General features: G+C 40.5%; 1 protein-coding gene across 1 annotated transcript; it reads left to right on the top strand.

The window, feature by feature from the left end:
• The first annotated feature begins 430 nt into the window (after window positions 1-430).
• Window positions 431-20,992, top strand: LOC149468309 (uncharacterized). Its single transcript, XM_089670489.1, has 7 exons — window positions 431-953; window positions 9,180-9,256; window positions 9,603-9,667; window positions 15,610-15,679; window positions 16,654-16,745; window positions 19,059-19,131; window positions 19,355-20,992. The coding sequence occupies exons 1-7, from the start codon at window positions 694-696 to the stop codon at window positions 19,498-19,500; spliced, it is 783 nt and encodes a 260-aa protein (XP_089526615.1). The 5' UTR covers window positions 431-693; the 3' UTR covers window positions 19,501-20,992.
• Window positions 20,993-22,151: the final 1,159 nt, after the last annotated feature.

The raw sequence follows: 22,151 nt of genomic DNA, 5'->3' as shown, positions 1-22,151 counted from the left end.
TTGAAGATGGCAACCGCCAGTGAAGTGAGCAAGTTGGAGCAGTTTGTTTTTAACCGCTCCTCTGCCCTTGTGTAGAGGTAGTTGCCATAGGAACCCAGGTGTGTGAGCGTAATGTTTACTATCTTTACTCACTCCACACAGTTACTCTGCCCACTCCATAAAGTTACTCTGCCCAGTCCAACCTTTTCACAGTTACTCCAGCCACTCCGACCACACAACAGTTACTCAAGCCACTCCACCCAGTTGCTCCGCCCACTCCAGTTGTAGACTACTTGTGGAGGCAAGAACACTTCACACAATTTCCCCAGAAATTGTAGCTTTTCTAGCTTATCATGTTGTTTCATTTCAAATCCTTGTATATTTGGCTTTGTATTATTGATATATTTTACCTTAAAAATTTTTTTTATTTTTCAGGAAGGGACATTTATTTTACTTATAGCAGATGAATAATTATCTGTCTGTGCTCAGCCCGTCTACTTAGTTCTCCCTTTGCTTATTAACTGATATGTAGTGTTTGCTCCAGTATCCCTTTTGATGTAGTTGTCACTAAGTAACAAGTGTCAATTACCATGCAGTAGAGTTGCCTGGCAGCAAATGACAACAGAGCCGAACATTCTAAGGAAGAATAGTGACAGTGGAAACATTTGTTAGACTATCCTCTGTAGACACCACTGGCTCTCTCAGCCTCCTAGCATGGCCAACTATTCCGTCTACCACAATGCCAATTTTCAGTCATTTGTTCGGCATGACTATCGTCAAAGTACTCCTGTACAGACAGAATATGAGAAGATCAGACACAGAGCACAGCTACAGCAAAGTCATCTGGCCAAGAGAAAAACCAGAAGTGCCACCGTGTATGCTGGGGAATACAGGAGTAAGGACCTGGATGAAAACTGTCAGCCGGTTATGAGACCCAGCTCACCCACAAGGATGAACAAACCTCACCCGCCTGAGTAAGGTGTACCCTTCACTGTTGCATGTGTGTGACAGCTTGTACTGTTTTAGAAAGGCAGAAAATCATTTTCACACTAAGAAGGGGTCCCACAGTGCAATGTGCATCACAAGCAACAAGGATTAGGTATAAGTAAGACTGTTATCAGTCTGCTATAATTCTACGTGCCATTAGCCTAGCTAGGAACTAGAATACCAAGGAGGGTGGTACTGTCACCAGACTAGTTGAGCATTGTGAACATTCCATGCAAATTCTAACAAGACATGTTAGAATAGAAACCAATGATGACATGTTCAAAGATAACTAAACCCAAGAACAAAATGTTGATCTGTTGCAAATTACCAGTTACCAGTGGTGACTGCATTAGTTTTAATTTTTCAGGCTAAAACATTTTCAGCAAGTACAGAAAATACCCATTGATGCAGGAATGCAGTATTATTGTCCCTTCTTGTGAAGTGTACTGTAATCTCTCTTCTGTAAACTACTAATCCCTTCATCCCCCATGTAATTGACATGAACAAAACCAGACATATTTGAAGCCCACCCTGGATGACAACCATGGTGGCTGTAATAGATACAGTAGTGAAAAAAAGTGTGGACATGAAGAGACAGGAAATGTGTCATTAGGATAATTACAAGGTGAAAGCAAATGAAAAGGAAGTCCTGAAAAAAAGAAAACTAATGAGGCCACTTCCTCTAAGGACTGGTGAGCTGCAATATATTATATTTTGGATTTAGAAACAGTTAACTCCAAGGATGATACATTTTGCAGATTTACATTAGGTCACCTTGGTCCAATGTAAGCATGTGTAGCGCTACCCCATTAAGGACCACTGGATTTTGCTAAGCCATGGGTGCCCAACCTGTGACCCTCCAGCTGTTACAGAACTGTCATGCCCCATCATGCCTTAGCCTTTGGGAGTCATGCCTCATGGGACTTGTAGTTCTGCAACAGCTAGAGGGCCACAGGTTGAGCACCCATGCCTTAAGCTCTGCACAGCCAGGCAACATGTATTTTCCACACTTTCCCTCAGAGTCAGTAAAACAGTCCTTGAGCTTGTTTTTGTTGTTTATATTAGGGGTTAACAAGTTGGATAGGGTCCTGGGGTATATGTGATGCCCAAGGAACTGTAAAACGTAAGGACAACTTCTTAGCAGAAAAATTTACAAAAATGCGGACCAGAATCAACAACAGTCTTAATAAGGAGAAGGAGGCCTGAGTCTCCTTTGGTGTACCTCCACAGATCCTAGATTAAACTTTCCTTCATTTACCCGGGTGTCTTGAGGGTATCTCTGGGCAAAGGAATCCAGAATCTACTGAGAAGCAGTCACAGATGAGAACTTGTTGGGTATTGCACCTGACCGCCCTCTCACTTCTGTGTCCCAGGGGTTATAGAAGTACCTTTTCCTATAGCCTAGTGGGTTGCAGCAGCTTTCAGGCCTTACGCTGGCCTGGCTCCTTCCCTGCTGACAGGCTGTCCTCCCTAGGAGATTGTAGGGCAGTAGAGATCCTTCTGTCTGCTTCAGCCTGTAGGTAGGCCCCCTCCCAGGCTCCATGCTCCAGCACCTTCATTCAGTCCATCTTCCACCTGGTTCCAACTACAACTCCCCTACTGTTCAGGCTCTCACATTTAAGGCCTGTCCTAGTCACCATGTCAGGCCTCCTACCTGGAGATTGGCCAGATTCCCAAAAACATGCAAAGCCAGGCCTTCGCTCCTCCTCTGAAAGTTCCAGCAGTTTCTAGAAGGGTGGGAGGGCTCCAGAAGCCCTGACCTGTAGAGCCTCCCAGCCTGGTTGAGGTAACCTCATTGTCTCACTACCAGGTTGACTCATTCCAGGCTTCTAATAACCGTATGACTAACCACTAAAATCCTATCTACCTAGAGGGTGCTACACCTGCTTATGTGATACCTAATAGGCCTCTGTGTAAGTTGTAAATCACTGTGGAAGCCTGAGCTACTACAGTGATGGCCACGATCTTCTGGGTGCTGTGACAAGCAGCTGCATATTGACCAGCTTGACACAGCTGCCATTTAGAGAATGCCAAGCATTCTTCTCAATGAGAACTAAGTGTTGAGAGGGGGTCAGTGATGTCACAATCTTTACCTTGTCCAATCAGAGAACCCTTTGCATCCCAAGCTGGAGCAATGTAAATATGCAAAATATATCATCCCTGGAATTCATTTTTAAAGTTCCCAGTTATGATAAACCTATCAACTCTTTCTTCACCACTTCCACCACTAAAAGGTGAAAACAACAAATATTACAATATTGCAACAGCTTTTCTTGGAGGTATCAAGAATAGGTGCCTAGAAGCAGTAATATGTCCAGAAACGTTACACAGACTATTTCCCAAATGTTACAGTTACACTGCATAGCCAGATACGAGGGGAAACCTAATGCACCTGCAAATAAAACTGATATTAGGGGAGCAGGAGACAATGGTCAGATGAATAACAGACATAGAAGGGGATTGGGAGTGGGGGGAAATATTTTAGGAACAGAACTGCCTCATTAATAAATTTATTGGTGGTTTAATGCACCCTGACACTTGGTAGGAAGTACATAAGTGGCAATCATCTGCCCTAATGTCAGATTTGAGAGAGAAAGTCCACTGTGGGCTCTCTGGACTGTTGGCATTTGATGTCATGTCCACATCTATGCAATTTCCTGCTTCTTGATTGTCCAGGCCATGGTCCATCCAGCTACCTGTGGTAAAGACAGGATCTTCACTAAGTGTTGTGTTCTCCTCAATGATCCATTCTCTTCTATCTAACTATTACCGTGCTGTTTCTCTTGGTCTGCTAAACATACCATAGATAGTGTTTTGTTATTTCTAAACCACAAGAAAAAAGAAAAATTCAAAATTGGATTTATCCAGAGCTGATGCCTTCCCTGATCCTGTCAGAAATTTTGTCAGCCAGTAACTTTCTCTCTCTGTGTTCTGCATTCTTATTAGGTGCAATGTTCCCAGCTATCTAAAAGAACTACAAAAACCCTCCCTTCTATATTTGGAGAAGAGGAAAGATAGAGGTCTTTGTAGTCCTGTCCTAGGGTGACAACCAATTGCTCTTTCCATATATACAGTGGAGGGAGTAAGTGTATCCACCCAGGGACAGGAAGTATTTGCCAGTGTCAGGTAAAAAAAATAAAGGAATAAGCCTTAAAACAGAAAACTAATGCAGCCACCTCATCTACAATACATTTTGTCTTTGTTCTTGAGTTTACATATGCGATAAGACTTGTGGGGGTTTATTTACTAAAGCTGGAGAGTCCAAAATCAGACTCCCTTCTGCATAGAAACCAATCAGCTTCTAACCTCAGCTTGTTCAATGAAGCTTTGGCAATGAAACCTGGAAGCTGATTGGTTTCTATGCAGAAGGAAGTCTGATTTTGGACTCTCCAGCTTTAGTAAATAAACCCCATAGTGTCTCTGAAATATTAAAAATGAAGGCACAGTTGCAGTTTAGAAATTGCCCTTCATATTTGAGGTGGCTACAGTGGAGTTTTAATGAATGTCAATAGGCGGCGTGAGTTGCAAACAAATGGTCATATTGTGAAAACTATCAGGACTATGGCTTCTCCAGCTTTAGTAAATAAACCCCGTGGTGTCCATTGCTCCTTGAGGGTGCACCAGGTACTGCTGATCCAGCCAAATAAATTCACACATGCTTCAACTGCCCAAAATAACAGGTGAGCGGGCGTATTATTAGCAGAAGAGTAATGCTCTACTTACCCTCTATGATTTGCCTAAGCGCTGTGCTATGGGATTTGAGAGCAAAGCCTATATGTCCACATTTTAATGTAAAACTGCCTATTATACATGTATGTGTTTGTGTATAGATACTGTATATCAAAGATAATTTTACTACCTGATGGCCTGAGGTGGGTTCTCGCAGGGTTTCATAGGTGCTGCAAGCAAGGATATCCAGACAAAGCTTGGTTGTGCTGTGTTGTTGTCACGATATAAGGTCAGGTTCAGAGACCAGTTGCTACAGCAGTTGTAAGGCTTACCTGAAACCAGCAGGATAGGTACACCAGCGGCCCACCCTGGGAATGACGCAGGCTCACCTGAGGTGCGGGGTCTAAGCATCCACCGGTCTTCCCCAGAGCTCCTAATGGTGGAGATGGATTTGGCTGCGTGTGAATGCCAGGTCGCAGATCTCAGGATCACCCCACCAGGGAATGAGTAGGCTGGAAACCAAAAGCGGATCAAACAGTTCAGGGATCAAACAGAAGCGGAGTCAGTCACAAGCCAAGGGTCGGTCACCAATGGTAGTAGATAGGATGAGGCAGAATCGTAGTCAGTAGCAAGCCAAAGGTCGGTAACGTAGATGAAGACAGCAGCAGGAACAGTAAGCGGGATATTGGCTGGTAAGGCACAATAATCTGGCAACCAGGAAGTGCAGAGACATGGCTTTTATAGGAAGTTCATGGGAGGAGCAAGGAGTTCAAGGTTCAAGACAAAACAGGGCAAAGGCAGGATCATCCAAAGAATTGTCAAGGGAGCTGTCCAGCATTCCAGGTGGCTCAGCGAGAAGAAACACTGTCTCTCACCGCAGAAGGCCCAGGTTCGATTCCAGGCTCTGACAGTTGTCAGGCTTTGGGCTTGTCCCGATGACAGTTTGAGACACTTCTGAGATCATTCAGAATTCAGACAATGGATCCATTTATGACCTGTATTTGACCTGCTCTAAGCTTGCATTCTGATGGATATTCTGGGCCCACATAATTAAACTGGAAGGCCTGAACATATCCCTACGTGGGCATGCTAGAAACCATTTTGTTTGGTGTATTCTATTAGTATTCATGGTTTCTGAACACAGATTCTAAAAGCATTCCAAGGTTGTTGCAGCTTTTGCTCCCAGTTTATACATTTGGGGGGGGGGGTATAGTGGTACCAAACAGCTACAAGATAAAGACTGGACATGATACCAAGTTGTAAGATTAATGGATGTCCATGTCTAGATTGAATAAAGGACAAAAGAACTGTTCACAATGATGTTTTCTTCTCCATGAACCTCTGGAAAAAGAGTGCATATTAAACTTTACATTACATATGGTGTTATTATTTTTTGACAGGAATATTTTAACCAAAAATGTCAATTGTATTATCATTAGTATTGCATGAAGTGAATACTTGCTTACTTAAGTAATTCAGGTTTTATAATACTATATTCAATCTATATTAATTGGTTTTAACAATGAATACGTATTGGTATATTGTGGATATTATGTTTTCAACATTATAAATAATTCAGTTTGAATTAAGTATATTATAATGTCTGCATTCCACAGAAGACGTGAGATAATAAGAAACCTCAGTACTAAATCTCAACAAATATCTAGATGTATAGGTAGATTTTTTTTCTACAGAATCACTTAGGTAATACATTATTTGCTTTCACATGGGTACCAGTCTGTCTGAACCAACCCTGTCAGAAAAGCAGTTATCTCTTAATTTAGTGTTTTCTTACTAGCCAACTGATATTATAGCCAACCTTTGACATGCTACAGAAGGCATGTCAAAGAAAATCAAAATCATTCCCAATTCTATACTGTCCCCTTCAGGAAATTGAAATCAATTAGGAAAGAAAATGACACCTCGTGTGACGTCATAATTAGGCGAGATGAGCTATGCCCACCTAGGTTTATTTGGAGGGATAAAATTAGGAGACAGACAGAGACAGGCAACACATCACAAGAGAAGACAGGAGACAAGGGACAACAGACAGACACACACTGAAGTGAACTGACTGAAATCTGACATCACTGACACCATAGACTCCATATTGGTAACTATAACTTTAATTTTCTTCAGCTAACTTGTACTCACATATCTCCAGCTAAACTGTTTAGTCTGCTAATGGTTATGGTTAGCACAGGAGTTGATGTGAAATAATTTTAAATGCAGTATAAATTAATTTCATTTCAATTCTCTGGGGAAAAGATTTTATTTTAACCACTTCTATACCGGGCGCTTTTACCCCTTTCCTGCCCAGGACAATTTTCAGGTTTCAGTGCTCTCACACTTTGAATGACAATTGAGCGGTCATGTAACACTACCCAAACTAAAAGTTTATCATTTTGTTCACACAGCTACTGTAGAGCTTTCTTTTGGTGGTATTTAATCACCACTGGGGTTTTTATTTTTTGCTAAATTAACAAAAAAAGGCTGAAAATTGTGAAAAAAAACCCCACGTTTTTCTTTGTTTCTGTTATAAAAGTTTGCAAATAAATAATTGTTCTTCATAAATTTAGGCCAAAATGTATTCTGCTGCATGTCTTTGGTGAAAATAACCCAGATCAGTATTTATTATTTAGTCTGTAGGAAAGTTATAGAGTTCACAAACTATGGGATATATCTAAAAATTGATCAATCCTGAAGTACTGACAGCCAATCTAATTTCTTGAGTCCCAAAAATGTCAGAACAGTACAGATATCCCCCAAATGACCCCTTTTTGCAAAGTAGACGTTCCGACGTATTTCATAAGAGGCATTGCAAGTTTTATGAAGTTGAAATAATTTTTGTCATAATTTTTCGGAAAATGAAGAAATTAAAAAAATGAAAGTTTTTTTTGTTGTGATTAGCTGTGATTGGCCACGGCTAATCACATGACACAGATGGGCTGTGATTAGTGCAGCCTGTGCATGTGATCGCCGTGACCATGCACAGCTAGACACACTTGTATACAATGGATGGCATGAAAGGAAGCCATCCATTGTATACAACTGTCATGTGGCCTGCTGTGATTGGTCACAGCAGGTCACATGGTACTGGCAACGGGACAGGTACACAGATCTGTCATCGGCCGTGTCCGAGGTACACGGCCGGTGACAGATCTTGCCGCAGTGTGGCCCTGCTGGCACACGCAAAGCACAATCCGGGAGGGCCGACATATGACGCCCTCCCGAAGGGACAAAGTGTTCACCCTGCCATCATTTGACCATAGGCTGGGCGGCAAGTGGTTAACTATCCCCAAAGCTAATCTCAGCTTCTAGTCAATGGTTTAGCTGGGTATATATGACAAAGTAGACAGCTTAATGGAACAGTTGATCTTGACCTCAGATAGATTCTAAGCTTATTGGATTGGCCTCTGTATGGTATTCTAAATCAATTCATGCCAAGGTACACTTTGAGCTTTAAATATCTGGTTGTAGAGAGATCACGTAGTTGATTTGCATATTTTTGTTATATGTTACTGAGTTACTGAAAATTACCTACATTAATATTTGAAAATAACTGCTGGTTCGAATTTCTAACCATTATTTTGGAGTAGTTCATTGTACCGTTATTTTGATTTGTTTATTATTTATCATCACCTATTATATTTCATTACTGTTTTGCACTGATTTTTATTATTAATAAATATATATTTTTGCACATTATTGCTTTTTATTTCATCTTCAAATTAGCGCAAATAAAAAACTCAGATTATCAGTTGATTTATGAAAATTAGTAGGGAATTTACGCAGTGCTTTACACATATATATATATTGTACATTCACATCAGTCCCTAACCCTCAAGGGCCTTACAATCTAAGGTCCCTAACTTACATTCATACATACACATACTAGGGCCAAATTAGACAGGATCCAATTAACCTACCAGCATGTTTTTGGAGTGTGGGAGGAAGCTGGAGTACCCGGAGGAAACCCACGCAGGCACAGGGAGAACATGCAAACTCCAGGGAGGTGGTGCTGTGGTTGGGATTTGAACCAACGACCCTAGTACTGGCAGGCGGAAGTGCTAACCATTTAGCCACTGTGCTGCCCATATATTATATACTGATTATTTTCTCAGAGTTAAAGTTCTGACAATTCCTACAAAAGTTAAACAACACAGGCCCCTTAGGCCCTATTCACACTAAGGCATTTTGAATCGCAGGCAGAATCGCTATAATTCTGTCAGCAATTTCAAAATGCTTTGCTAAAATAACAAATTGCACAACAGCATGCAAAGCAGCAAACCGAATTGCGCAAAGCGTGTCGCCAAAAGAAGTTCAGGAGCTTTGCCACAAATGCAGCATGATTTATTGTGCGACAATCGTGTCAGCACAGCATCGCATTTTTAGGTGCCATTAAAATGAATGTCACCTGAACACACTGTTGAATCTTGCCGATTCTGCCCGCAATTCTAAACGCCACGGTGTGAATGTGGACTTGCGTGCTTCCATGCTGGAACTTCTATAATTACACATACTTATTCTTTGGTGTATTACAGGATATTTTTGGTCACCACGCTACATAACCTGCCTGGATATTACAACTGTAAGAAAGGAAACACTTCAAAAGAAAAAGGTACAAATGTGCATCTACCTACTGTGCATTCCATTGTACACAGTTACCCATTATTTGCTGGAGAAATTGTTCTCCTCCTTTTGTACCTAAACATTTAATAAAGATCTATATCTTCCTGACTACCTGCTTTCTACCAACAAATCTGATCACAATTCAGTGGCTCACTTGCAGCAATGCAGTAAGAACTTTGTAAAGGCGCCTGTAATAGGCATGGTGTAGGATGTTAGTTTGAACGATCATATGTACCAAGACATCCACATTATTAATTCTGTATGTGTTATTATTTTATAATATTTAATTGATCAATGGCTATTTGATGAGATTATTTTATGATTACAATCTGCAGGAAAAATCAACACTGGAAATGTACATAAAGACCCGAGAAGGGCGCTCTATGAAGACAACAACCAGGTATAGTACAGAAGAGCCAATCTTGAAAGCAGGCTTTATTGTATATTTATGCTAATATCCTAACTAACCAGAACTGTGCCTTTTGATATATTCTATGTTCCTAAATATTAACCGCTTGCCGCCCTGCCACTGTGTATATACGTGTGCAGGGCGGCAGTGGAACGCAAAACCACGTTTTAAAACAGGTTCCGCGCTCCCGACACTTTCGCCGGCAGGGGGCGCGCGCGAGCGCTCCCGCCGACCCGCGGGTGACACGATTTGATCCAGGAGGGATCAATCATTAGATTTCAGCCAGTGATTTCTGGCTGAAATCACATGATCGGTCCCTGTCCTATCCTGTCCTGTGTTGACAAATACACAGGGCAGGATATGATGTCATTCTTCTCTGCCTGGACACATTCCGTTCCAGACAGAGAAGAAGACATCCAAAAAGTGAGTACACAAGCACTACACTACAGTTAGAACACTCTAGGACACATTTAACCCCCTGATCGCCCCCCCCCCCCAGTTAACCCTTCACTGCCCTGTCACCAGTGTCACTGATCAGTGAAGCGATTTTTACTGATCAGTGTCGCTGGCGAGTTAGCGCCCCTCCCAGATAGCGCCAGTTTGCCCGCCAGTACACCAGTAATCCCGTTTAACCCCTTGATCGCCCCCCCCCCCTCCAGTTAACCCCTTCACTGCCCTGTCACCAGTGTCACTGATCAGTGAACCAATTTTTACTGATCACTGTATCAGTGTCGCTGGCGACTTCCGATAGTGTTAGCGCCCCTCCCAGATAGCGCCAGTTTGCCCGCTAGTACACCAGTAATCCCGTTTAACCCCTTGATCGCCCCCCCCCCAGTTAACCCCTTCACTGCCCTGGCACCAGTGTCACTGATCAGTGAACCAATTTTTACTGATCACTGTATCAGTGTCGCTGGCGACTTCCGATAGTGTTAGCGCCCCTCCCAGATAGCGCCAGATTGCCCGCTAGTACACCAGTAATCCCATTTAACCCCTTAATCCCCCCCCCCCCCAGTTAACCTCTTCACTGCCCTGTCACCAGTGTCACTGATCAGTGAACCGATTTTTACTGATCACTGTATCAGTGTCGCAGGCGACTTCCGATAGTGTTAGCGCCCCTCCCTGATAGCGCCAGTTTGCCCGCCAGTACACCAGTAATCCCGCTTAACCCCTTGATCGCCCCCCCCCCCCCCAGTTAACCCCTTCACTGCCCTGTCACCAGTGTCACTGATCAGTGAACCAATTTTTACTGATCACTGTATCAGTGTCGCTGGCGACTTCCGATAGTGTTAGCGCCCCTCCCTGATAGCGCCAGATTGCCCGCTAGTGCACCAATAATCCTGTCTAACCCCTTGATCGCCCCCCCCTGAGTTGACCCCTTCACTGCCCTGTCACCAGTGTCATTGATCAGTGAACAGATTTTTACTGATCACTGTATCAGTGTCGCTGGCGACTTCCGATAGTGTTAGCGCCCCTCCCAGATAGCGCCAGTTTGCCCGCTAGTGCACCAGAAATCCCATTTAACCCCTTGATTGCCCCCCCCCAGTTAACCCCTTCACTGCCCTGTCACCAGTGTCATTGATTACAGTGAACAGATTTTTACTGATCACTGTATTAGTGTCACTGGTGACTCCCTCCTAGATAGCGCCAGTTTGCCCGCTAATGCACAGGATTTTTTTTACCAAAAACATGTAGCAGAATACATTTTGGCTTAAATTTATGACTAACTTTGAGTTTACGATATATTTTTTATAGCTGAAAGTAGAAAATATTGTTTTTTTTCAAAATTTTTGTGGTTTTTTTTGTTTATAGCGCAAAAAATAAAAAGCGCACAGGTGATCAAATACCATCAAAAGAAAGCTCTATTTGTGTGAAAAAAGGACGTAAATTTCGTTTGGGTACAGAATTGCATGACCGCGCAATTATTTGAATTAGTGCAGCGCTGTATAGCAAAAAAAGGCATAAATTACAGCATCTATACGATAGTTTGTAGACGCTATTACTTTCACACAAAGCAATCAATATACACTTATTGGGATTTTTTTTACCAAAAACATGTAGCAGAATACATTTTGGCTTAAATTTATGACTAACTTTGAGTTTACGATATATTTTTTATAGCTGAAAGTAGAAAATATTGTTTTTTTTCAAAATTTTCGTGGTTTTTTTGTTTATAGCGCAAAAAATAAAAAGCGCACAGGTGATCAAATACCACCAAAAGAAAGCTCTATTTGTGTGAAAAAAAGGACGTAAATTTCGTTTGGGTACAGCATTGCATGACCGCGCAATTATCATTTGAATTAGTGCAGCGCTGTATAGCAAAAAAAGGCATAAATTACAGTATCTATACCAGCAATGGGCAAACTACGGCCCGCGGGCCGTATACGGCCCGGCGGACCTTTTAATCCGGCCCGCAGAGCTAGGCTCCCGCTAGGCTCCTCTCACAGTCCGCCCTGAAGACCGGTGTAGCATGAAAATCTGTCTCCTATGAGGATCTGTCCCCCTCGACGTATCTGCGCATGTGCCGGAGATCGCCGATCGGCTGCTAATGCCTGAAACTGGCACATGCGCAGATACGTCGAGAGGGACAGATCCTCATAGATTTTCATGCTACACCGGAACGACGCGGGAACACGGCGAGAGGAACGCGCGGAGCAAAGGTAAGTGAATTGACACAGGGGGGACTTGGGGACTTAATATGGGGGATGAATTAATATGGGGAATGAATTACTATATGGGGGATGAATTACTATATGGGGGATGAATTACTATGGGGGATGAATTACTATATGGGGGATGAATTACTATATGGGGGATGAATTACTATGTGGGATGAATTACTATATGGGGGATGAATTACTATGGGGGATGAATTACTATGGGGGATGAATTACTATATGGGGGATGAATTACTATGGGGGATGAATTACTATATGGGGGATGAATTACTATATGGGGGATTAATTACTATATGGGGGATGAATTACTATGGGGGATGAATTACTATGGGGGATGAATTACTATATGGGGGATTAATTACTATATGGGGGATGAATTACTATGGGGATGAATTACTATATGGGGGATGAATTACTATATGGGGGATGAATTACTATGGGGATGAATTACTATGGGGGATGAATTACTATGGGGGATGAATTACTATGGGGGATGAATTACTATGGGGGATGAATTACTATATGGGGGATGAATTACTATGGGGGATGAATTACTATATGGGGGATGAATTACTATGGGGGATGAATTACTATATGGGGGGATGAATTACTATATGGGGGATGAATTACTATGGGGGATGAATTACTATATGGGGGATTTATTACTATGCTTACTATGGGGGAATATTACTATACTTACTATGGATGACACATACACATCATTCATCTACTCTTGGTCCGGCCCCCGGGTCCAATATATGAACCCATTGCGGCCCTCAAGTCAAAAAGTTTGCCCACCCCTGATCTATACCATAGTTTGTAGACGCTATAACTTTCACACAAAGCAATCAATATACACTTATTGGGATTTTTTTTAACAAAAACATGTAGCAGAATACATTTTGGCTTAAATTTATGACTAACTTTGAGTTTACGATATATTTTTTATAGCTGAAAGTAGAAAATATTGTTTTTTTTCAAACTTTTTGTGGTTTTTTTGTTTATAGCGCAAAAAATAAAAAGTGCACAGGTGATAAAATACCACCAAAAGAAAGCTCTATTTGTGTGAAAAAAAGATCATAAATTTCGTTTGGGTACAGCATTGCATGACCGCGCAATTATCATTTGAATTAGTGCAGCGCCAAACAGCAAAAAAAGGCCTGGTCATTAAGGGGGGTAAATCCTCTGGGGCTCAAGTGGTTAAGTTGTTCTTTCTAGTGCATCTTCCTTGACCTTCAAATCCTTCATTTCAAGCAGGCTTGTCATCATTATACTATGGAATCTAAGTACTTCACTAAAACTGAATCAGCCTTCAGCAGATGTTTAGTTACAAACATATTCTTGTTATTAATCTGTAGAACATATTGCTTTAACCACTTCCAGTCCGGACACTTTTACCCCCTTCCTGATCAGGGCAATTTTCAGCTTTCAGTGCTATCACACTTTGAATGACAATTGCGCGGTCATGCAACACTGTACCCATATGAACCTTTTTACCATTTTTTTGAGACAGATAAAACTTTATTTTGGTGGTATTTATTCACTGCTGGGATTTTTTTTTTTTTTTTGCTATGTAAATGGAAATGTCCAAAAATTTTGAAAAAAAGTGTTTTTCTTATAAAATTTTGCAAATAAATAATATGTCATCATAAATCTTGGCCAAATTTTATTCTGTTATTTTTTTAGTAAAAAAAAAAAATAAGCCAACTTAGTTTATAACCAAAAATTTTAATTTATAAACTTTTTTTTATTTTATTTTTTACATACTGTCACCCTAGCAGTACAGTGTCACCATGGTGACACTGTACTACTTTTGGGGGGTGATGAAGATTTTTATTTTTTTTTTACACTGATTGCTTTTACACCCATATAGGATGCAAAAGCAATCATTTCTCTTTCTCTCTGTCTGCATTCTTGCAGCCATTGAGAACTACTGAGTGAGCTGTGATTGGTCACAGCTTGTCACATGGTACAAGGCTGTTGTGAATAGCCTTGTACCATGTGACCTCTGTGATCATTCACAGATTTCACACGTAGTAAGCAATGATGTCACAAGTGACATCTTGCTTACTACTTTGCATGTGATCACTGATTGGCCAATCAGTGGTCTATTTCTAATGCCTGACACTACCCTATCTCAATAAAGTGTTCTTTTTATAAGATGCAAATTCTTTACTGCAATAACACATAACAACCAATCAGAATACACTCTGCGAAATTCATAACAGTTTAATATGGATTTTTATTGGTTGCTATGACTTATGCAGGCCATAGATAGGTCGAATTCTGAAAATGTTCTTTCGAAAATCATAACTAAGTTTTTGTTCAAATTTCACACCATTAGTGGGCCACAGCATCGGCCATCGAATTGGAGTGATCAGGCATGTTGGAAATTTTTTGAAAAACAATTGAATTTCTAATCAATGATGGGAGAATTGTGCAAGAAATATAATCGAAAAACAAATGAGCACGAACTGTGACCTGGAAAGAAAAGAAGATTCCAGGCCAAGAAAATTATTTTCTTCATGAGGTGAAATTGAAGGCTTGGTTGGTCGAATTTCAATATCAATGGCGGCACCATTAGATTACAAAATTTCAGATTTTCTGAAGAAAATCCATTCAGAATTCGACCCATGCATGGCCTGCATTCTAAACTTACAACTGTTCACCTATACAAGGGCCCTCCACGCTGCCAGCATGCTAAACACTCCGGTCTAGTGTTTGGGCAGTTGTCAGTTTTGGGCTGCAGTGAGGAGCAGCATGGGGTGGTGGAAAGTGTGTTTTAGCGCATCACATAGTTCTCTTTTTATGTTAACTGTATGTGAAGTGCTCAAAGGGATAGGTCATTCTTGTCACCGCACAGCAGCACAACGAGTAGCACTGCTGTGCAGGGACATATAGTACCTTCCTGTGAGCTGGGATAAATTGCAGCATGTCTTCATTTATTGCAGCTCACTGCACCATACCTCCAGACAGCATAGCAGTGTGAATAGGGCACATGGAAAACAATTGTTTTCTATGTGCCCTTGCGGTGACTGGCGTTCTTCCAGTGTTGAAAAGTGACTGGTCACTGGTCTATGTGTGAACGGGCCCTAAATTATTTGTCCAGCAGTAAATTGCCAATTGCTTTGTGGAACACAGGCCTTTCTTAACCTTGTACAGTTCAAAGTGTGACAAAGAACAAAACATATTTTTGCAAAATGTACCCGAATTGGCTTTGCTCTAGTTTCTAGCTTTCTCCAATAATGTTTTCCATAGGTCCATATTTTCCATGATACAGATTCCAATGCAGCAGCTCGTGCTTGGCTAAAACTTGCAAGTGATAAAGGTAACAAGTATTTAAACATTTGGAAACCAGGAAAACTTTTTTTTTTTTAAATTTAAACTTTATATAGTGAATAATGCCACCTACAAGGATGGATTGGATGATTAGTGGCTATATTTGGTCTGTTAAAGTGTTACTAAATCCACAACAGTGAAATCAGCCTGTATATGCAGTAAAGCATGCTTGTTATACTCACTGTGGAAACTAAGGGGTTAATCCTCTTCATTGTGTAAAAAGGTTGTTTGATCCTGACTTCTCTGATTCTTCCCTTATTCCACTCTCCCTGACTCTCCTGATAGAACAGAGCCTTGGGGGCAAGCTGCACATGCTCAGTTTGGTGTGTATTGCAAGAGAGCTTTTTTTTCTTGGGAGAGTGCATGTGATCAGCACAGGGCCAATCAGCATTGTCCAGACAGAGGGTCAGGGGTCCTGCAGTCTCATAGGACAGTGAAAGGAAAATGAAGACTCCTCCTAAAATCTTTAACCAGTGCTCTGCTGGACACTGATAGAAGTCACAAGACTGCTCTAACTGCTGATAAGAAAAGGTATTTAGCAGTTTATATTTACTAAAATAATTGCATTTCCATGTTGTGTGTACTGTGAAAGACCAGATAAAGTGAATGCAGGGTCCTGAGTTTAGTGACACTTTATGCCCTGTTTACAAGGAACATTTACTGTCCGTTTTTGCCCACCTCACTTCTAGGGTGAAAAGTGGTGTGTTTTCATTCAGCATGTGAATCCTTGGATTCTTGTTCATGTTTTCCTCTGTTTCATTTATTACAAAAAGCCTAAAAAATGGAATATGATAGTGATGGGACTTTAAAAGAGCCAAAATCATTACACAAAAGTAATACATATAAATGGATATATTTTATTGATATAAAACATGTCTAAAAGCGCACAGCTGCAAATTTGCTGAATAACATATTGACTTATTCATTCTCAAATGTATTTGTTTATTCTGATCAATAATCCAGATTGTGATGCTATCAAGAAAATGATAACATTTGTAAGTTCGAAACAAGAAGAGATCCTAAACACAGAGGAAAGTAGGAACACTCTCTATCAGGTAAAGGAATAATACTCCTAAAATCAATTGTTTGGAAATTGAAATTTGTAAATCTGAAAAACTGACCAGGCCAGCCACTGTCATTTTTGGAATTTTAAAAATATAATAAATGTCACTGAGACCTTGATTTCCCATTGAACAGTAAGTAATGCAGATATGTAGTTAGCACTAGCAGAAGAGACCAAATCAAACATTTGGGTGAATTTCGTCAGCAAAAGTGTTTTATAACCATGGCAAGAGATTTGACTGATCATGTGCTATGCATATATATAAATAATTTATGTAATTCCTTTGAACCCATGTAGCAGATGTTCGAACAATCTTTATTAGCACAAAACTGTCCTTGTTCTCTGCTAACATATGGAGTGTCATCTAGAAGCCCTAGGATCCTGGCAGATCGGATGGGTTCCTCTTTTCTTTTTTTTTTTTGCAAAACTTTATTGAAATGTCATAAGTGATATTCTAAAACAATTTACTTACCACAGTGGTATTGTGGTGTGTTTTTGCATCACAACAATGTGGTATGACCTGACAGAGTAGGAAACAAGGCTTTTAGCACTGTCTATGCATTTGGTCTGAGCTGGAAATAGCTACCAGTATCACTGTCCATTCACAGATTGGGGACAGATCCAGGGCAACCTGGGCTCAGAGTAAAGCCCCGTACATACGATGGGAGTATTGGACGAATGATCGTTCCTTTTGTTTTGGCATGCTAGTCTCATGTTGAAAATGAAGAGGTTACTAAAGTTACAAAAATTCTTGTACGAGAGAAAAAAATTCGGAAGCGATGTAATGTATTGTATTTTTGGACAAAAACTGTACTGATCAAACAAAAATTGTATGATCTGGTAACGTGCAAGAAAAATGTTCGTGCTTGTCCCTTTGGGACGAAAGCTGTGTACTAACAATTTTTCGTACGATTTTCTGATCAAGTCTACTAGGCTTTAGTGGGTTGAATAATGTTGGTCATCAGACTGAGGACATCTAGTGGTAGAAACAAGTACTGCAGGGGAAGTCTCTGGATTGAAGGTGAATATTATAGCAAAACTTGCTTTTATTATTTCACCTTTAATGGGCTATTCATTCTTATGTTGTTGCTTTTGGCTGGAGTTATGCTTTACTTCTTTTTGCTGAAGTTTATATCTGTCACAGGTTCCAGAGTGCTTCAATTTGAACTTATGTAACCAGAAGCAGAAATGGTAGGCCACATAACCCTCATCCACTGGATGTTGAATGCTGGCAGTTTTCTTTCACCAAAGAACACTCCAGGGCCCTCCCTCTCCCCTCCACTTCCCTAATGTCTTAGTATTTTCTTGAAGTATTAAAATACCTAGATTTACAAATATTGTTGTTCAAGTTTTCTCCAGAAGACACGTGTCTTCATTGTCCATTTTTCATGGTGACCATCTTCTGAACATACTTGGCTACAGTGCAGGCTGATAGATGAAAATCCTGGTGCCCTCAAAGTAGCATTCAAGTTCTTGATTGTGCAAACATGTTTTCTCATGCGGCTTAGGCTTCTATTATCATTTGTTTTCTGAGCATATTTACAAAGTTATGGTTCTTATAAACAGGCATATGCTTGTGTCAGAACTGCCTTTCTCCCAATCAATTTAAAGTGATATTAAAAGCAGGTTTTTTTTTTAAATAACAAACCTGTCATACTTACCTTCTCTGTGCAGTGGTTTTGCACAGAGCAGCCCCAATTCTCCTTTTCTCAGGTCCCCCCGATAGCACTAATGGCCCCACACCCCACTCTCTCCTAATTGGCTCACTGACTGTGATTGACAGTAGTGGGAGCCAATGGCTCCAGCTGCTGTCTCAGCCATGGAAGAGTCCATGGAGAGCCGCTGCTTACATGCATATCGTTGGATTGAGATGAGGCTCAGGTAAGTATTAGGGGGTTGGGTTCTGCACACAGAAGGTTTTTTTTACCTTCAAGTATAGAATGCATGAAGGTATTGAGCCTTTAGTGATGTCAGGAGTTTATGTAGACTTAAGGTCTACATAATTAATTCTATGTAGAATTAAGGTATGATTTATAGGATATTTTTAAACAAAGTATTTTATGAATGGGGGGTGGTTTATTGTTAGATGTAATTCCACTGTGATTGATGGCTAGTTAGAGTCTAGAATCCAAAGAATCCAATGTAGGAATGACCATCCAAAAACAAAGAAAATGTTTCTCAAAATCATTTTTCATGTTTTCTTTTTGTTTTATCTGAATGTCTGCTTTAAAAAGCTTTATAAAATGTGTTAGCCGAAACAGTTCCACATATCCACAGCCACAAATTTTTCTTTTCCCAACAACAGAGGTTATCAGAGAAAGTGAAACCTGAATTCAAATCCTCAGCACAACAGTGGCTACTGAAGGCTGGAATACAAGGTAAATGATATTATGGTAATAACTACCATGCTGTAGGAATCACATCAAAGGCCTGTATAAGCTCTAAAATGTTATGAACATAAATACAACCTAGTGATAATTCTAACACATACCCTTGCTTCTAACATATCAGTTTATGTTGTGGCTTACCTTGATATTGCATCAAAAACCAACCCATATATCTGTACATGTAATGTGCCACTAATAAAACTCTTTATTGCAGAAACTACAGCACTGGAGAAGTTGCTGAGCACATTGTCTATGGATCACCAATCCCAGACATCAGAAGACAAGACTACATCCCTTCCTGTCTGCAGGCCATACAGAGCAGAGTATCTCATACATCCTGACTGGAGATCAGAACAGTAAACCGCTCCTGCTGCGTACTCATATGTCCACAAGACCATGTACTCCACAAGCGGCTACCTTTAAGTAAACCTGTGCTTACCTCTAACAATACTAGTTGCTGGGTCAGTGGCTCAGAAGGAATGAAAGAGGTCACATGTTACTTTTAATACCTTTCTCCTCCACCACAGACATTGCTTATATTAGCATATATAAAAGAGGAACTGTACTGAAAGAAATATGCAGCTGGCCATTGCTGACATTCTTCTAAAAGCGCTAGTTGCCTATCTGTCTCTGACATCATAACTTTCTGAATCACTGACCCAAAACAGGCATAAATTCAATGAAAAAGTTTAGTAGTACATGCTCCTAATCAGCCTACTGGTTCATGGTCAGAGGAAAAAAAATTACAGACTACTGGCATTTTAGAAGAGAAAAGTTAGCAGTCACAGTAAATATAACCTGTTAGTAGTCCTTTAATTAATACATTCATTAGATCTCAACAACAAGCAGATTGCTCATTCTTGCTAGGAATTAGTCTTAGGCTCCATGTACACTGCAGCTGATAAACTCACGTTTAGGAGCTTTTCTGCATATTTTTCAACAGCCCCTGAACTCTCCCTAATGTTTCCTATGTGTCCATGTACACTATGTCATTTACAGTCATTTACAGGCCATTGAGTTTACAGTCTTTTTTTTTAACGCAACAAACTTGCATTCAGGAGTAGATTTTATCAGCGATTCAAACGATTGTAAACGTGGCTAACCGCGTTTATAAGTGTTTGCGTTTGGAAATTTTTTTTTAAATCTTCCGTCTACAGATGCTGTCCAGAGCCTTTTTTCATCATGAAAAATGCATGCAAAGCATTTTCCCAGTACTCAAATGAACCTGGTACACCATAATTTGAGGTTTCGCATGACAGAAAATATGTTAGACACGGCTGCAGTAATTCCTGCACAGAAACGAGCTGGAACACATCCAAACACCACAAAAAAAAAGACAGCTAATCTCAACAAATACTGCTCTCTCTGCTTCTGCTCTCTCTATTTCTCTAAAAATGTCTGAAATAGTTTACTTTTTTACTGTTTTTCAGTGCATTCTGGGCATTTTGGAAGGTCTTCTGAGGTTATCTTTAAAAAACCGCTTCTAAACACAAACGCTCATAAACACGCATAAACGCAGTATGCAAACGTGGCTAAACAGACTTTTCCAGCAGCCAGTTTCCATTGTTCAGAAGTGTTTTCCAAACGTCCCGTGTACATGGAGCCTTATATTAGAAAAACAAACCACGCAAGACACAACCTCAGAAGGGGATATGCAATTGGGGTATAAGCTTACATGCCTCTAAAAAACTCTATAAGATTTGGAATATGAGTGATCAGACCAAACACATATTATACGTTATATAATTTTAATGCAATTTTTGGTAAACTATTAGGCGTTGCAGAATAGCACAGTAATTTATCAAACTATATCCTTAAAGCAAAATAATAAAAATGGTACTGTTCAAAAGTTTGCACACTCTTAGTCTTTAGTTTTGTGTATTTGCCCCTTTTCAGCATCAATGATGCCTTACAGTATTTTGTGATATTTATGAATGGGCTCTTAATTTTAATAAATGGTCTAGTTGCTCATTCGTCAAGGCAAAATGTCTCCAGGTACTGTAAATTTTTGGGTTGTCTAATATGAACTGTATGTTTGAGATATCCCCAAAGTGGGGTTAAGAGATTGTGATGGTCTCTCCAGAACCATAATTTTTTTATGCTACAGTCACTGCAGTATAGGGTTATCTTAGTTTTATGTTGCAAAACATTGCCATCTTGGAAAGTCCAAGTGCTCTCCATGCACAGCTTGATGGTTGCAAATTTTCCTTTCATATTTTCTGCTAATATTCTGCATGCATCTTGGCTTCAATTTTAACTAAATTCCCTGTGCCATTGTAGTGCACACACCCCCATAACAGAAGAGATCCAACTCCATGCTTCACGGTAGCTGTACTTTCGCAATGGTGCAGGGAAAATGGCTAATATTTTACAAATTTTGCCAAGGGTATATACACTTATGGTCACAACTGTATTATATAGGTGTTGGTAAAGCTGGATTAAACTACTACTACAATAGCTCAGTATAGAGCAGTAGAATTTTAACGTGACTTAAATAGGGATATGTCTCACTAAATCGTGTTGCTGGGATTTTTAGTGATTTTCACCACAGCTCAGCTGACAAACCAGGTACACGTTAGCAGGGGCGGACTGACCATTTGGAAACCCTGGCACTGCCTGAGGGCCCGGGGTCAATAGGGGGCCCCATGAGATGCCCCTGGTACCTTTTTATAGGCTTTTTTGAGTTTGGGCAAGGACACGGGCCCCATGATCCCCTATTGCCCGGGGGGCCCCATGAGTTGTCAGTCCGCCCCTGCACATAAGATTTTTTTTTCAATTTTAATCTCTTTGCAAAAAATAAGTTGATCTCAGTGAGCATCCCCTTGTACTGAGATATTATAATTCGTTTGAAGTGCTTAATGCACGCTAGTAATTCCTTCCGTATCCTCTCTCAAGTGTTACTAACAATACTTACAGTAAATCTAGTAAAGCTATTCAGCTATGTGTAGCCACCAGAGAACCAGTATGTAAGCTATGCCATAAAACCAGAACTAGATTGGAGCTCTGCCATG

Source organism: Staurois parvus, unplaced genomic scaffold (assembly GCF_062004578.1).
Source record: "Staurois parvus isolate SC_StPar_1 unplaced genomic scaffold, SC_StPar_1.0 ptg000090l, whole genome shotgun sequence".
Classification (NCBI taxonomy): Eukaryota; Metazoa; Chordata; class Amphibia; order Anura; family Ranidae; genus Staurois; species Staurois parvus.
This window is presented reverse-complemented; position numbering and strand designations above follow the sequence as displayed.

What these genes read in the sequence shown, in the direction of transcription:
- LOC149468309 (XM_089670489.1), top strand. Translation starts at nt 694, where the DNA reads ATGGCCAACTATTCCGTCTACCACAATGCCAATTTTCAGTCATTTGTT. An exon ending in AAACACTTCAAAAGAAAAAG is followed by an intron (nt 9,257 to 9,602) that starts GTACAAATGTGC and finishes TACAATCTGCAG; the next exon opens with GAAAAATCAACACTGGAAAT. An exon ending in GTAGGAACACTCTCTATCAG is followed by an intron (nt 16,746 to 19,058) that starts GTAAAGGAATAA and finishes TCCCAACAACAG; the next exon opens with AGGTTATCAGAGAAAGTGAA.